The sequence below is a fragment of the Lissotriton helveticus genome, chromosome 7 (genome assembly GCF_964261635.1).
Source record: "Lissotriton helveticus chromosome 7, aLisHel1.1, whole genome shotgun sequence".
NCBI classification, from domain to species: Eukaryota; Metazoa; Chordata; class Amphibia; order Caudata; family Salamandridae; genus Lissotriton; species Lissotriton helveticus.
This window is the reverse complement of record NC_136068.1, coordinates 1,552,016,313-1,552,033,808: the sequence shown is the minus strand read 5'-3', so window position 1 is coordinate 1,552,033,808 and position 17,496 is coordinate 1,552,016,313. Positions and strand designations below refer to the sequence as shown.

The window sequence follows — 17,496 nt, the reverse complement described above, 5'->3', positions numbered from 1 at the left end:
GTTTCTGGATCATTATCCGTCGTCAGTAGAGATTATGTGTTACAAAAAAGGGGGTTAAACCCATATAGTCACGGGGACCTGGGTGCTATGTGATACATGTATAGAAGGGTCCCCGTAAGGGTAGTGAATTGCCGATCGCATACACTAGAACATGATTAATGACAATTAGTCAAAAAATACAGAAAAATCTCAATCGGTAATAATGATTTATTACCAACAACTGCGTGATTATCAGTAGAAATACATAAATTCAATGTTTAAATGTTAACAAGCCCCGAAGGGGGAGAAGGGAAAGGGGAAGTGGAAAGGAGTGCTCAAAGGAGTGATAAGAAAATAGACACAGTATAGATAGTAACCAAATTATTACAAGTTTAGTGACAATGTAGAATTTTTTTTTTACAATGCAACGGCCAAAATATACGGCCAAATTCAACACATTATCAAATGATCACAATTCATCAGGCACATCTGATAACTAGATTAATAGGGGTTGTGCCGGAGTATCAACAAAGAAAAGTCGACGTTTCGACCCCTAATATCAGGCTGAATAAAGTCCTTTTACGGGGTCTTCATCAGGACGTCACACACGGGGAGGGAGAAGGAAGGGGCCACGCTGTGAGAAAAAATGTTGTAACTTTAATACATGGTAGAGACGGCAGTTTATCCAAAGGTCTATACCAAGCAGTGAATTAGAAAAGGATATTACAAAATAAAATTAAATTACCATGGGGTACGGCCAAAAGGGAGTGGCTCTGTACATAGGAGGGACGCCACGCTAATTAGTCGTGATCTGTCGCTTGTGGTGGAAATCTCCACTAAAGAGGAGATAAATATTCAGTTAGATCTGCATATTCCAAAAGTCAAGAGACTATAATGACAATTAAATGAATGAGGGCACTGTGAACCCTCTGACGGCACTTAGGGCGTCCACACGACCGGAGATCCGGCCTTGTTACCAACAAATTTCACTATTGGATTTGTCATCATAAAGGTTGTACCTCGGAGATCTGGAGAAAGAATCCACCAAGAATCAGCGAGTTGGACACATTTAATGAATTATTTGGCCACTCGAACGAGCTGCAAAAGTAAATAAAACACTCAATCTACTTGATAAGCGAGGCTGGTGTCTTAATAACTTATTAATTATGGTGGCAACTTACAAGAAAGTATTTGCGGACAGGGCCGTCTAAGGTTCATCAAAAACCTCCGTCATGGCAGAGGTGTGCGGTGCAGTTTTAAAGAAACCTGGCGTGAGGCCGGAATAGCGTTCGTGTTTACTTCTAGGACTTCTGCTGAAAGACATTAAATTAAAGCTTCAGTACAGCAGACACTTGAATCTTGTGTCATAAAAATGTGTGCGGGAGCACTTACTCACAGGAAATGAAGCCGGCAAAACTGTCCGTTTAAGTACTTCAAAAACACCGTCACCGGTGATTCGAGGGAGAGGAGTCACAAAGGCGGGGTATGATTTTCAGTGCTCGTATCTCCTTTGTACCTGAAGTGGAGGAATCAATTGTTTACATGCGGGCCTAGCTCAAACTTTAAACCAGCCCACCCGTCAGATATTTACTCACAGCAATTGAACAAAGGGCCGTCTACAGCGATCTGGTCAGTAACTCCGCAAGAACCGCAATGCGGAGTTTGTGGGAGGGGCCAGCTCATATGTTAATTCCGCGAAATGGAAGAGATACTACAGAGGCAGGCACGGGACAGGACAGGATTATAAACGCGATATTCAGCCAAATCTTGACAAAAGTTTCTAGTGCAACATAAATGGAAGCATGTTTCAGATAAAACAGTCTGCAATCACTGGATTATAAACGCGATATTAAGCCAAACCTTGACAAAAGTTTCTAGTGCAACATACATGGAAGCATATTTTAGAAAAAAGGTCTGCAATCACTGGTGCATCTCTCACGCAAGAGGATGTAAACCAATTATTGGGTGTGCAATTACAATGCAGATTATAAGACTCAGCATATCATTTATGGCGAGTGGTGCTTCTCTCACACAGGAGGAAGTAGACCAAATCGCTTAAATAACATAATTGAATTCAGATGAAAAATTGGAGTGCAACAAATGATTAAAAGAAGTTAGAAAAAAGGGTGCATCTCTCACACAGGAGGATGAAAACCCGTTTAACAGATGTCCAAAGACTCCAGATGTCAAAAAAACTGCAGAGATTGACAAAAAATGATCAGGGCCACATATGCAGGAATTTCTCTAAATGCAAGTGACTGCAAGTATGCTAGATCAATAGGGGACATTTAATGATTATCAAGGTCCATATTTTAATATGTTAAATATTTCAACCCAGTGCTGCCAGTTGTGCTAAACTGCTGTCCTGTTCATTCAATCCATGTTTGATGGAGTCCAAAAGTGACATCCATTTAGACTCACGTGTATTCAAAATTGATAAGAGGTTGCCTCCTCTTCTCCCAAGGGTCACCTTTTCAACAACAAACCATCGCAAGTCTGTGACCAAATGGCCCGCTGTCAGCCAATGGTCTACAAGGGGGGCACCTGCCACTTTGCATCTTAGTCTGCTGCAGTGGGAAGAGATCCTAGACTTGATTTTTTGTTGCGTTTGACCTACGTACAATTGACTACATGGGCAACGAATGATATATATCACTCCAGTAGAATTACAATTGGTATAGTGTTTAAGGTTGAATGTTCGTCCCTCATGGGCAAATGTTTTAGTCTGAATTGTGGTGTCACAAGCAGTACAAGCGCCACATCTGTAATGGCCGATTACAGGGGGCAAGTTCCAAAGTGATGTTAAAGTGGGTGGGCTCTCTGGTTCAAGGTATGAGTGGACCACCATGTCCCTTATGTTTTTAGCTCTCTTGAACGAATGAAGAGGCAGCTCTGTTTGGTTAATGACATCAGCCACCAGAGGCCAGGCGGTTGGTAAATCGCCCTTGGTTATCCTGTTTGTAATAATCTGGCTGTAAGTATGGATAGACCAATTTTTTATCAAAAAGTCTAAGATCTCGTGCCAGCTTTTCCAATTTCTTGGTTTGGGCCGTGGTATCGAAGTCTTTAATAGTTACTTCCAAATTGTCTATGGCTTCCTTGGCTTTAGTGAGTGTGCTGTCTCCCAGAATTTCCGCCTTTAAATCTGCGATTTCTTTGCTTAATGAGACTACCTGTTCTGCAGCTGTCTCCACTCCCAGCACCATCCAATTCTGGGAGACAGCACACTCACTAACCTCTGGTGGCTGATGTCATTAACCAAACAGAGCTGCCTCTTCTATTGATCTAGCATACTTGCAGTCACTTGCATTTAGAGAAATTCCTGCATATGTGGCCCTGATCATTTTTTGTCAATCTCTGCAGTTTTTTTGACATCTGGAGTCTTTGGACATCTGTTAAACGGGTTTTCATCCTCCTGTGTGAGAGATGCACCCTTTTTTCTAACTTCTTTTAATCATTTGTTGCACTCCAATTTTTCATCTGAATTCAATTATGTTATTTAAGCGATTTGGTCTACTTCCTCCTGTGTGAGAGAAGCACCACTCGCCATAAATGATATGCTGAGTCTTATAATCTGCATTGTAATTGCACACCCAATAATTGGTTTACATCCTCTTGCGTGAGAGATGCACCAGTGATTGCAGACCTTTTTTCTAAAATATGCTTCCATGTATGTTGCACTAGAAACTTTTGTCAAGGTTTGGCTTAATATCGCGTTTATAATCCAGTGATTGCAGACTGTTTTATCTGAAACATGCTTCCATTTATGTTGCACTAGAAACTTTTGTCAAGATTTGGCTGAATATCGCGTTTATAATCCTGTCCTGTCCCGTGCCTGCCTCTGTAGTATCTCTTCCATTTCGCGGAATTAACATATGAGCTGGCCCCTCCCACAAACTCCGCATTGCGGTTCTTGCGGAGTTACTGACCAGATCGCTGTAGACGGCCCTTTGTTCAATTGCTGTGAGTAAATATCTGACGGGTGGGCTGGTTTAAAGTTTGAGCTAGGCCCGCATGTAAACAATTGATTCCTCCACTTCAGGTACAAAGGAGATACGAGCACTGAAAATCATACCCCGCCTTTGTGACTCCTCTCCCTCGAATCACCGGTGACGGTGTTTTTGAAGTACTTAAACGGACAGTTTTGCCGGCTTCATTTCCTGTGAGTAAGTGCTCCCGCACACATTTTTATGACACAAGATTCAAGTGTCTGCTGTACTGAAGCTTTAATTTAATGTCTTTCAGCAGAAGTCCTAGAAGTAAACACGAACGCTATTCCGGCCTCACGCCAGGTTTCTTTAAAACCGCACCGCACACCTCTGCCATGACGGAGGTTTTTGATGAACCTTAGACGGCCCTGTCCGCAAATACTTTCTTGTAAGTTGCCACCATAATTAATAAGTTATTAAGACACCAGCCTCGCTTATCAAGTAGATTGAGTGTTGTATTTACTTTTGCAGCTCGTTCGAGTGGCCAAATAATTCATTAAATGTGTCCAACTCGCCGATTCTTGGTGGATTCTTTCTCCAGATCTCCGAGGTACAACCTTTATGATGACAAATCCAATAGTGAAATTTGTTGGTAACAAGGCCGGATCTCCGGTCGTGTGGACGCCCTAAGTGCCGTCAGAGGGTTCACAGTGCCCTCATTCATTTAATTGTCATTATAGTCTCTTGACTTTTGGAATATGCAGATCTAACTGAATATTTATCTCCTCTTTAGTGGAGATTTCCACCACAAGCGACAGATCACGACTAATTAGCGTGGCGTCCCTCCTATGTACAGAGCCACTCCCTTTTGGCCGTACCCCATGGTAATTTAATTTTATTTTGTAATATCCGTTTCTAATTCACTGCTTGGTATAGACCTTTGGATAAACTGCCGTCTCTACCATGTATTAAAGTTACAACATTTTTTCTCACAGCGTGGCCCCTTCCTTCTCCCTCCCCGTGTGTGACGTCCTGATGAAGACCCCGTGAAAGGACTTTATTCAGCCTGATATTAGGGGTCGAAACGTCGACTTTTCTTTGTTGATACTCCGGCACAACCCCTATTAATCTAGTTATCAGATGTGCCTGATGAATTGTGATCATTTGATAATGTGTTGAATTTGGCCGTATATTTTGGCCGTTGCATTGTAAAAAAAAAATTCTACATTGTCACTAAACTTGTAATAATTTGGTTACTATCTATACTGTGTCTATTTTCTTATTACTCCTTTGAGCACTCCTTTCCACTTCCCCTTTCCCTTCTCCCCCTTCGGGGCTTGTTAAACATTTAAACATTGAATTTATGTATTTCTACTGATAATCACGCAGTTGTTGGTAATAAATCATTATTACCGATTGAGATTTTTCTGTATTTTTTGACTAATTGTCATTAATCATGTTCTAGTGTATGCGATCGGCAATACACTACCCTTACGGGGACCCTTCTATACATGTATCTCATGTCAGTAGAGATTAGGCATAACATATTTGGGGTTGCTGAGCACGCTGCCAAAGTATTCTCAGGTCACAGTACCTCTCAAGGCATGCAGGTGCCTCTCCACAAGCTCGTCAGCTCAACCGTCTCGAGGGAGCCTTTTAAACAGGAAACCAATGTGGGTTCACACTGCTTCACCTCCCAGCGGGTTCGCCCCTGAGCATTGTGGTCAATGCAGTTGACCAAGTGTGTGTGCTTGCAGGATTGTCTCAAGTAATTACAAAGTTGTACTGGCCTAATCTCTACTGATGACGGATAACAATCCAGAAACACATGTATAGAGATGGCCATCAATAATCTGCACCAACCTGGTGAAATACTCGAAAAACGTTTGCAAGCACACACGCTTGGCGAACTGCATTCACCATAATGCTTAGGGGCAAACCTCCTGGGACGTGAAGCAGTTTGATCCCACATTTGTTTCCACTTGCAAGGAAATGTCTGGGTTGCCCCATAGGATCCCAGTTCACCCCTCCAGAGGGCTACCATCAGGGGTTGCACTGTCAGTGCGCCTCCTGGCAGCTTCTTTGCCCTTGTGCCCACATCTATATAACGGCACGGGCGCAGAAGCAAAGGGAATCTATCATTTGCATGGATTTGGCAAATGAGGGAATGCCCTCTTGAGAAAGCGCTGCCGCTACATGTGCGCCAGCACTTTCAGTATTACAGAAGGGGATGAACAAGTGTCTGCGGCCCCTTCTATAACACCAACATGCCAGCGGGAGTGCAAAGTGGGTGCAAACACTTTGTGGGCCGCTGCTTGGGGCACATTCTGTAGAAACTGATACATTCAGTATGGCTGGCACTTGTATATAATGAATTGACAAATGTCAAAATAGTTACATCCACTTAGGGTGTAATTCTCTTTACTACACTTTAACCTAGTAACCAATGAGATTGTGCTATATATTGTGCTAGAAAATTATATATTTGTTAAAAACGTATATTGTATTTGTGTCAATATAACCAAACCTTGACACTGTGTGTCTGTATATTTGTATATATATATATATATATTGAAGCTCGACTCGCCTCGTGTTCAGAAGAAAAGAGAAAGCACTCTCAGGAGCGGGTTCATAGTTTATTTCAGAAAACCCACAGTGAAATAAACTATGAACCCGCTCCTGAGAGTGCTTTCTCTTTTCTTCTGAACACGAGGCGAGTCGAGCTTCAATTTACTGCGGGAGGCACCACCCGCGAAAGCACCCGTTCCTTGAGTGCGCGAAGTAGGTGAAACTGAGGTAGCTTTGATAAATATATATATATATATATATATATATATATATATACACACACACACATATAGGAATGAGATGGTGTACAGTGACTTCATTAGGGCTGTAGAATCTAACTTCTCTCACTTGTCCAAACAGAGTGCTCGAGGTAGAAATTGTTTATGCCTTAGTTCTCTAATTTGCCAATGCCCTAAATACTTAATAACAGGCTGAACCTTGGTGGGTACGATATATGTTTATACTTTTCCTTTGGAAACCTATATTTGTGTGATGTATTTTTCCATTTCCGTATGTACAGAAGATATCCCCCGGATGTTTCGGTGGGCGGCTTCCCTTCGTACTTCCAACGACAGCACTCAGACAGTGACTTCGGTTTTGCAGAAGAGTACCAGGTAATAACCACTATAGAATATGTTTGCAGTGTAGATGTGGCTGTCAGTTGGATTTTGGGGAGGGGAATTAGGGAAAAATATCTTATTAGTAAGTGTGAATTCCAGAGGTGTTACTACCAGCAGAGTGTTTGCCACCGGATTCTCTTCTGGATTTATCAATTTCTTCACAAGTCGGGATTTTCTGTTACCTTCCATTTCCAAAGCAGGTCTTGTTTTCTAGATAGTTTCCACCTTTGCCTAGAAGACTGCTCTAAAGGCACTTCAGAAGAATGTTCATGACGCGTTTCGAGCCGCACTGAATCAGTTCACAAGAATTTACATGGACCAGAATCTAAAGTGAAAACTTGAGTTGATGTATTACTATTGCAAACTAGGATCAGTTTCGTGCATTTTTGCAGAAAATGCAATATCTGAGCCCAAAAGTCTTAAAGGGAAGTTCAGTCCTCTTTAGGCGCTATATAAATGGTCACATTCAGTCACCATTAGCCTTCACTAAGTCTTGATTTATATAGGTTCAGTGGAGCTTACAACCATATAAGTTGATCAAATTGCAGTACACATATATTAAACTTTAGACTGCTGTTAGTCCTCCCACTTAGGAAGACTCATAGTAGTGAGTAGTTTCGTGATTTAAGGTTTCGAGATGTGCAAACCGATCTCACTGCAAGAAATGTACACATTATAGTGGGGGATTTCCAATAAAGAAACATTTTTCAAAACTGCTGAGTCTTCAAAAACTAGCAATACCCTCCACTGCTAAGAAACAAGACGAATATATTAGCATATAGTTAAGCAGGTAATTACATCGAGGTACTTGCCCCTTCTAATAGAAAAGAGACATGTAATGAGGTTGAGTCATCTATGTTTTCATTTACTAAGTGGTCCGTATTGACACACCTTACAACATTGCCAATGTTTTGGCCATCTTTGAATGCATTTGTGCTCTGTGCGACACAAATCCACAAGTTGTCACAGGAACTGAGGCCAGAGTTCACATGACAAAACAATACATGCGTAAGCATAATCCCACGCCGAAGGAACATATTGATTTCACCATTTTGTTTGTTTGAGTGACTTGTATCCCTTCACTGCTGACGTCACTTTGCAGTGCATAATGGGTCATTTTTTTCGATCTCTCTGCTTCTTGACTCTGTTCCCCCTTTCCAATCCTCACTCTTTTTATTTGCCAATTAGCACCCGCCTAAGCACCCACATATGCCCACCTTGATCTGCCCACCATCCATTAATACAGCTACTGGCAGCCATCTTTAAATGTTTTTAACCATTCCAAGATGGCCGTGTACACATGTAGATACCCATGTTGGCTGTCTTGGAATCTTTTTTCATTAGGCTTTATTAAAAAGCACTTAAAAATGACCACCTTAGGTACACATGCAGTCGCCATCTGGGAAGATAAAATATTGCAATACCGATAGGTCTGTACCCGGACATTTCTAGAAAGACGATTGCCTTAGCCAATACTTATTACCTGTTTTGTCTGTCTTCTCTCTGTCATCTTCCTGAATTATTTGCAGTCAACATGAAAGACCGATAAATGTACTTTTTATTTTTACTCAAATCCTCTTCACAATTCTTTTATTATTTTTAAATACAGAACTAATGTTATTCTTTCTAATGTTTTAGGAATTGTAAGTACATTTTACTTATGTTGAATTGAATGGAAAATGCGATGCTTCTGTGCAATGCTACTGTGTGAAAATGCCCATTGTTTTTGATCAGTGTGTGACTACTCATTACTTACTGGCAAGATGATGGGTGGTTAAGTTATACTTGGACTTTATATTCTTCACTACTGATCTTTGCCATTGCAAAAAATAATCAACTGGCATTCTGCAATATTGACAGAAGCAACATTGTTTATGCCTGTTAAAATATGGCTGTGCGCAGTCTCTAATAAAAACTTTATAAGACTACCAGTGTCTGCCTTACTAAATCACCCAATGAAATATTGCTAGTAGGATTTGACTAACTAAAGCTGGTACCAAATATTAGCATGAAATAGTACATTATTCGTTAGCGATAGGGTCAGATGCTTAAAACAACAGCTTCTAAAGAGGGGGAAAACCAGAGCAACTCTAGAGAGATTTTGGGCAATATCTCCATGCCAGTGAAAGTCTCAAACATAGAGAAGCCTGTTTATGGCAATGGAGCCCATGGCACCACATTCTATGCAGACCACTTAGAATACAGGTTCATCAAACCCTGAGGTGCAGCAACTTGCATGTATGGGGTCATTATTGATCCAGGAATACTGTCTCTCTGACCCAGCATTAGGAAACCAACATTTAGCTGTCAGTCAGAGACAGCAGCTGATTTAATGTGCGCCACACCACGTGTCCATGTTTAACAGTCACTCTGCTTCAACAGGATGATCAGCAGCCATATCCCTATCTAATCTAACTAATCTTCCCAAACAAATCCCCCTCCACAAACTTGTATCCAAACATGCAACACCAGTGATCATCAGCTTTTCTTTCAAGGCTCAGAACAGTGCTTAATTTGAGTCAGTGGTTTACAGGGCTCAGCACCAGGCACTTAATCATCAACACTGGCGATTTTCTTGAGCACCAGTTAAGGACACATTCAATGATGGGGAGATTACGTGATTTGCCCTGAATCACAGGATGTTGAGCCAACGCTGTGAATCGAACCTGGTAAGTCAGGTCCGAAGTTGGCAGCTCTGACCATTACACCACATCTGCTCCCACTTTCATGGTTAGTAGTTGGTTCTGTTTGAGGTGGCGCTAACAGGAGAAATGGGCTGGTGCAAACTGCATCCTGATGAGAGCCCCGGCACTTATTATTTTTTTTTTTACAAATTAACCACTGGCTCAGAAGCTTTAAAATGTTATCTCCATCATCACCGAAGTCTCGCCCTATGCAGCTGTCATTGAAAGGTTTTGAAAGATTCCTCTTTCCATATCCTCACAAGCCTCCTCGAGCAGACTGGCTAATATGAAGCCGTATTGTTGGCAGAGGCACCTGCATAGAGAAGATTCGGTACATAGTGCACATATTACAAAATACATGGAACTGCACATGGGCTTGATGATGTGGCCTTCCTTCTCCGCTGATGGGCATTTTGCTGGTTGGTCACATGAATTATTCATCCAGGTCAATGCATTTGAACGGGAAGTTAAAATGTGCCTATTATTTTTATCTGAATGTTTGAGAGATGTGGATTATTGAAAGTAAACCAGAATGTACAGGTACTGTTGTTAGACTAGTGAGAGTGAGAGCTGCTAACTGTATTTGAAGTTCTTTCTTTTTTTGGGGACAATTTGCTAACATTAAAAAAAAATACATTCTTATACTAGAACATTAATGCACTACTCGATAATCACTTTTTCTCATTCATTGAAATCTGCATTATCAGGCATTATACTATTGATCATTACTGGAACTTTGCGTAATGTTGCCTTATATTTAACTATTTTCTTTACCGCATTGGCAGCTCCTGTCTCCCATCGGCACGGATCAACAGCAGACAGCAGCCAAACAGGAAGAAAACAGGCCCAAGAATAGATACACCAACGTATTACCCTGTGAGTTGACTGTTCATCCAGCATGACTTTCTGGCAACGCAGATGGGCTCTTCTATCTCCCCTATTTGCTTATTATACCAGAAAACAGACCTTAAACTTTCCAGTGGCGCGCATTATAGGAATAGTAGTTTGGCTCTTTTCTCCCTGTGATGGTACCATTGATCAGAAGTTGCCATACCTCAATGTGCCCGGGGCAAAGTGCGATCAATAAATCAGTTCATACAACCTCGTTCCAAAACCCTGGTTGTGCTCAGAAATAGCACAAGTTATCCATTGTTATTGCTCTAGGATAATGAGATTGTATTAGTGAACAATCAACACACGATGAAAGGGAGAGAGGCAGCAATGTGCCTGCTCAGAGGCTCTCTTTAAGTGTACTATGTGGTAGAAAGGGTCAGAGGCTAGCGAGACGACACTAGTATAAAAAGTATGTTGACATCTGAGTGGGGAAGAGGTCAAAGGAACAACTCATGGTTCAACTTGGGTCTGGTGAAACTGATCAGAAAGATGGACAATAAAATGGCCAAATAAATAACTGCCATGTCTAAAGAAGTTGGGTGACAAATTGTCAATGTTTAATAATCTTTGTCGGTTTAGCTCCATGTGTACATGTAACTCTCAATGCATTTGTTAGTATCAATGTTCTATCGTCAGTGTGAGCTGCTTTATCTAACCAATCACTCCCATTCAATGTGAGAGATCGGCCTAGGCGCCAAGGTGAACCTTTTAGCCTTTCTCTTTTTCCAGATGACCTCGCCAGAGTGAAGCTGCGCAGCCTGCCCGGGGATCCCTGCTCGGATTACATTAATGCCAGTTATATGGCCGTAAGTCAGGAAGCGCCGTTTACCAATATGATTTTCATAACTATCTTCACCTTCCAATGAAAGGCACAAAGTAACAAAAACAATTGCTGATCAATTGTTCAAACATGTTTTAGAATGTTCAAGATTACACTTTGGCTTTTGAATGTGGTATGTTATTCCAGATTCACTTTCCTTTGCATGGAATGCTAGAGTTATGGGATGTATCTGTTATTTTTTAAAGTTTTCCCCTTTTCCGAACAAGTCCTTTTCCGATCAGAATTTGAAACAACACCTTCTTTACTGGTAACAATTTTCAAGTTAAAATATCCTTATTAGTTTTGACAAACACAAACCAGTTCACTAATTCTCATTATACTACGTTTTTTTTGTTAGTTTGTATCCGTAACTCTTTACAAAGCATTCTTGAGATATATCACCATACATGGATAAGGATTAAATCATACTTACCCATCCTCCATACTTCCTAACACTGCTTGTCCGCATCCCTTAAAAGTACAGAGTATAGGGTGGAAACCTTTACATAAGGTGAACAGAATTTGTTGTGGTTGTTTTGAGAAACAGTATGGAAACCTCTACCTGTTTTTTCTTGTTTTATGGAATTGATGTTAGGCTGCATTAATCTATCTGCATCAATGTCTTTCTTCCACTCGGACATGATGAATCTGTTTCTTTTACGTTGCTTCTCAATCTTTGTTCTCATTATTTGGTGCACAGATATTCTATTTCTTCCCCATTTATTTCCTTGTGGTTTTTCATGGTCTCATTCTTTTTGTTTAAAATGTTTCCTTAACCTGCCCATTTCTAGGACCTAATTGTCTGCCCTGTACCATCTCGGACATCCTTCTTGTCTTCCTTCTCTCCTTTTATTCGGCCTCCCCCATTCTCGTACTCCCTTCATGTTTCCTTCTTTCCCCTCTCCTTTTTCCCAATTTTACTTCATCAGTCTTGTACTCTTCCATTGCTTCCTTCCTTACTTGCTCTCTCGCTCTTTCCTTTGCATCCTGTTTGTTGTATGACTTCTCCCCTCCTTCGCCTCATTTCCCTGCCTTCTCATCTTCTTACGGCTGTTCCTCCCTCTCACAGGGTTACAACTCTAGCAAGGAGTTCATAGCTGCCCAAGGCCCACTGCCGAGCACCATTGGAGATTTCTGGCGCATGGTGTGGGAGCATCGTGTGGGGACGATGGTGATGCTGACGAACTGCACTGAAGGAGGCAAAGTTAGTTTCCTTTCCTAGAGAAATAGTTTGTACCTATGTGCTAGGGGATGGGCTTTAACTTGCCAGAGATGCATGCTAGAATGACACAAGTGGGCACCAAGTTCCTTCTATAGGAACTAGAAATGAGATGCTTTTGGAGGTTTTGGAAATATCTCATTTCAACCAATAGTATTATATTAAACTTCCGTTTTAAGGTGCATAACCTTAGCATTAATAGAGGAACCCAGGCGCACAAACCTTTCTTGCACCCAAGTGCCAAGGCAGCCCTACCCACGAGTTAACTATATAAGGGCCAGATGTACTAAGAAGTTTAACAGTTACACATGCTCCAATTTGGCATGTGTGACTTTTAAATGTATTTTTTTCTATGTCTAATCCCATTTTAAGAGTCAGGAAAGTTTTTAGACTCTTAAAATACAGTTTCCGAATTTATACCGATCCAGTATCTGGAAGGGGCCCGTTGTAGGCTTCCCTTCCAAATACCGAAATGGTGTCAAACCTATCAATGTTGTGCAACACTAATCCGGTCACAAAACATTGAAATTTTACCAACTCAAAGGAGGTGGTAATGCTTGCTCAAGAGGGACCCTTTCCCCACTGAGAATGTGAAAAGAAAGTTTTGGGGACAGCAGGTAGTGATCCAAAGGACCACTTCCAGCTCTTAAACATCCTTCAAAAAAGAACATATTTTTTGTAAACGCAGCTCCGTTTCCCTTAAGTAAAAGAAGCTGCATTTAAAATAAAATGTTTGCTTTATTTAAAAGCAATCACAGACAGGGTGATCTGCTAACCCCAGCGGGCAGCCATACCTCTGCTGGCCCCCATTATAGTGCATGGCAATTTGCAACATACCCCATTAATATTCATGAGGTACGCCAGATTGCAACCCACTACTATTTCGAATTTTAGAAAACCAACCCACTAGTGCATAGGTCGATTCTTAAAATAGGTCTCTACTTAAAATGCTTTACTAGTCAGAAAAATGACTGTGCTGGCTCTCCCCAGGTCTTCCTTTTTTTAACTCTAGGTGCAGGCAGCAAGTCCTGCTCGAGCAGTGAGCTACATATGAACTATGGCCCAGCATTGCCCTAGGAAGAGTAGATATGGAAGCAGTAGTCTGGATCATTGCTTCTGACCATCATTGGCCACATTGAACTGCGCATCTGGGTTCTTTTATCCAATTAACTGTACCTATTTCTCGACAGCTAAAATGTGAGCACTATTGGCCTCTGGACTACACCCCTTGCACCTATGGTGACATCACCGTGACCGTCACTTCGGAAACCATCCTCCCTCAGTGGACTACGCGGGAGTTTACCCTAAAAAATGTATGTGCATTGTGACATTGCCCTTATATTCTTTGAGAATTACACTGTTACTAAGAAGCAAGTTTTGAATGTTTATTGTCAGAAGTAGCAGCTTCACCCACTTTGGTTTACATTTCAACTGTGTGTTAGTGAGCAGCTCTATGTGTGAGGCAGGTTCGGATACAGGGAGTCAAATGGGAGTAAAATGTAAGAGAAAGGCTGAAAATTATTGGATGGGATCTGTTAGGTCACACTGCGTGGTAGACATGACAGTTGTGTGCTCATTTTCTGCACAACTGTATGGTATTCTGTAAATATTATACTATGGAGTCCATAGTATAATATATAAGAGACTATAGGTCTCACCTTGAAACTTTAGATACGGCACTCTAAAATTGCTGTTGCCAAGCACAGAAGATGTAAAAGAAGGAACTCTAACTTAAGACATACCTACATTTAAATCAGCACATTTATTAGTTGGGACTGCACGCAGAATTTCAGAATACTGGCTGCAAAGGCAATCATGGTGAGGCTCTAACAATGTCAGCGGCCATGAGAAAGCCGGAATCAATGTATGATGGGATGAGCCCCTCGAAAAATACCGCCTTGTTATTTTGACATTTTAATACATCCCACATTTATACATTTTTGAGATCCAAAGTTTTGTGGACTGTATTGTGCAATTCTCCAAAAGCTTTAATCTTGCAATATGCAATATCTCTGTTGTATATTATGAGGGAAAATGTCAATACTAAGCCCTCATTTTTTGTAGCGGAATAAATGTGGTTTGGTGCTGGGATTTGGGGGAGGAGAGTTATTTATTTATTTCTATTGATTGTTCTTGAGAAAGCACATCTGAACCCCGACAGGTTTACAGAGCACATAGTGCCAGGGTTACATAGGTAAAGGTATTAAAGATACAGCAAAAATACAGTAAATGCTGAAATAGCACAATCGGGAAAAAACGGTTTCACTAGAATTGCATCTTGGGTCTTAGCTGAGAAGAATGCGAGGACCCCCGGGGAGATGCCCATTGCCTTCAAGTCCTCGAATACTTCCCACTGCATGCTAACTGTTAACACCAGATTGAACAGGCCTTTGCACAGAAGCACGAAGGTGAGAGAGGACAACATGTGCGCGGGTGGGGGACAGAAGCAAACAGTGAGAGAAAGCGAGGCCAAGGGCACAGAAGCTCACAGGCGAGAAGAGGGTAACGAGCACAGGTAGGGGGTAGAAGCACACAGATGAGGGAGAATGACACGGAGGGCAGAAGGCATAGAAGCACACAAGGGAGATAACGGGAACATGCATGCACTCCCATGAAGTGCTTAAACAAAAAGAAAAAAGTATCTCCCAGAACATAGCAGTGGAAGGACACAAGTACTTTGGCCATGCTCCGGGGAGCAAATGCATGAAGAGAAAGTAAAGTTCACAGAAGCTACCAAATGAGAGTGACAATGCGTCCAACCAATGGTAAGAAATAGGCAGGCTCAAAGGCCACTGTAAGCTAATAAAATATCTTGCCACTAACAACACGTGCTGTTGTAGGTAGGCCTCGGCGGTAAATTCCGTTCCGCTCACGGAATATGGGTTATTTCCCGTTCTGCAGAGAACACGGAATTGCCAAAAATTCTGCGGCTTCGTAGAATTTTTTGCTTGTTCACGCTTTCAAAATGCGTGTTCGCAAGATATTTCTCCCCGAGCACACAAACAGCGTTCGGGAACGGGAAAAAAGCATTGCGAAAGAGCGTAACAAGCAATTCTGCGTGTTCTCAGAACGTTTGCGTGCTCGCTGAGATTTTTTACCATTTTGAAACTACGCAAATTCCGACCACCCCTGAGGCAAAGCCTAAAAATGGTGTATGCCTTTGCTCCGTGATATGTTTACTCAGTACCATACAGAAGTCTACAGTTTCTCTGTTGGTTAGGCTGAAGACTGAAGGGAAGGGTCTCAGGGTCGCTTTGCCTCGGATGAGACAAGCAGTGCAGCTCTAGCCTGTATTGTACCCTGCACCATATGAAGGTAGCATAGAAGCAGAAAATATAGTGAACGTGATTGTTTTACTCTACTCTGGAGTACAAAGATTACGGCACCAAAGCATATTCTGTACAGCATAAAGGAAAGATGAAAAAAATTATAATGATGAAGCAGGTGGCTATATCCTTTTGAAGGTGTGCAAATACATTAAACATGCCTGAGTGCAAAATGACGCAGCCCAGCGTCTTCATCTTCGCTCATTAAAAGCTTTTTTTAATGGTGCCCAGCTTTAGGGGGAACAGAGCGCATGTGCGAGAAACAGTACCTATTGCTTCTCAAGTGTGTGTTTTTGGGTGTAATTCAATCAATTAATCAATCAGTATTAATATAAAGTACAACTGTTCACCTATGGGGGTCTCAAGGCGCGGGGGGGGTGGGGGGGGGGGGGTCAGCTGGGAGTTGGGATGACATCACAGCCATGTCAATCCTGCCAAACTGGACAGTGATGGCGAGACCCTTCCCCAGGAACTCTCAACACTTAGTAGATCAAAGCCTTTTCTGGCGAAGCCACCAATAGAACCTAATCACTTGAAGGAGACACACAAACAAGTGCCTGGTGCAGATCCACCGGTCCACTATGTGCTATACAAAACTCTAAAACAAATACACAGGGAAATAGGATGTAGGCTGTAAGCACAATAACTGCAGTAAATACAAAGACATAATTCTTTTACTTCTCTTTTCTAACAGGCCAAAGAACCGGGCCTCCGGTATGTCAGTCACTTCCATTACACTGTCTGGCCCGACCATGGCGTCCCTGATGAAACCGCCACCGTCATCAGATTCCGCAACTTGGTTCGAGATCACATGGACCAGAGGCGAAGCAACGGGCCTGCGGTGGTCCACTGCAGGTAATGAGGGTCCATCAGTAAGGGAAATCCCTAAACCTGTCTGAATTTCATTCATACTGTCACCCAGACCTATCCTAGTGTTCTCTGTTCCCACACTCATCTAATTACTGGATGCCATTTTCCTCACCCTGTTGATCAAATTTAAGAAAATTTAAGAAAATAATCGATTTAGCCCTCTGAGTAGTTGTTTTTTAAAACATAAGAGCTCTCATTTTTGCTACTAAAAGTAAACCATGCCAGAGCAGAGAGAAGGTATTCGGGAAGGAAGCAGCGGTGGCTCGCACAGGTAAATGCTGTGGGGCAGTGAGACCGGGCAGGGTGGAGGGTTGTGGAATTCGACATACGACGGGAATGTGAAAACTAACTAACTAAATAAATAAAACCACTTAACCTTGCGCTCATTGCAGACTTAGGCGATACGTCGAGCGCAAGGTAAGTGGTTTTATTAATTTAGTTAGTTTTCACATTCCCGTCATATGTCAGATTCCACTATCCCCCACAACGCCATGCCTCTGCCCGCCTCCCCGCCCCACATCATTTATCTGTGCAAGCTCCCTCTGAAGTGTTTGTGTCTGGGTGTGTGTTGGCTTGTCTGCAGCAGA

General features: G+C 42.0%; 1 protein-coding gene across 1 annotated transcript in view; it reads left to right on the top strand.

Moving 5' to 3' along the window:
• Positions 1–17,496, top strand: part of PTPRH (protein tyrosine phosphatase receptor type H) — a 779,225-nt gene that overhangs the window by 722,091 nt on the left and 39,638 nt on the right. Inside the window, exons 21-26 of the mRNA XM_078655031.1 lie at positions 6,997–7,090; positions 10,566–10,656; positions 11,404–11,480; positions 12,564–12,698; positions 13,904–14,026; positions 16,734–16,894. Coding sequence (XP_078511157.1) covers positions 6,997–7,090; positions 10,566–10,656; positions 11,404–11,480; positions 12,564–12,698; positions 13,904–14,026; positions 16,734–16,894 — 681 coding nt within the window. The remainder of the gene's footprint in view (positions 1–6,996; positions 7,091–10,565; positions 10,657–11,403; positions 11,481–12,563; positions 12,699–13,903; positions 14,027–16,733; positions 16,895–17,496) is intronic.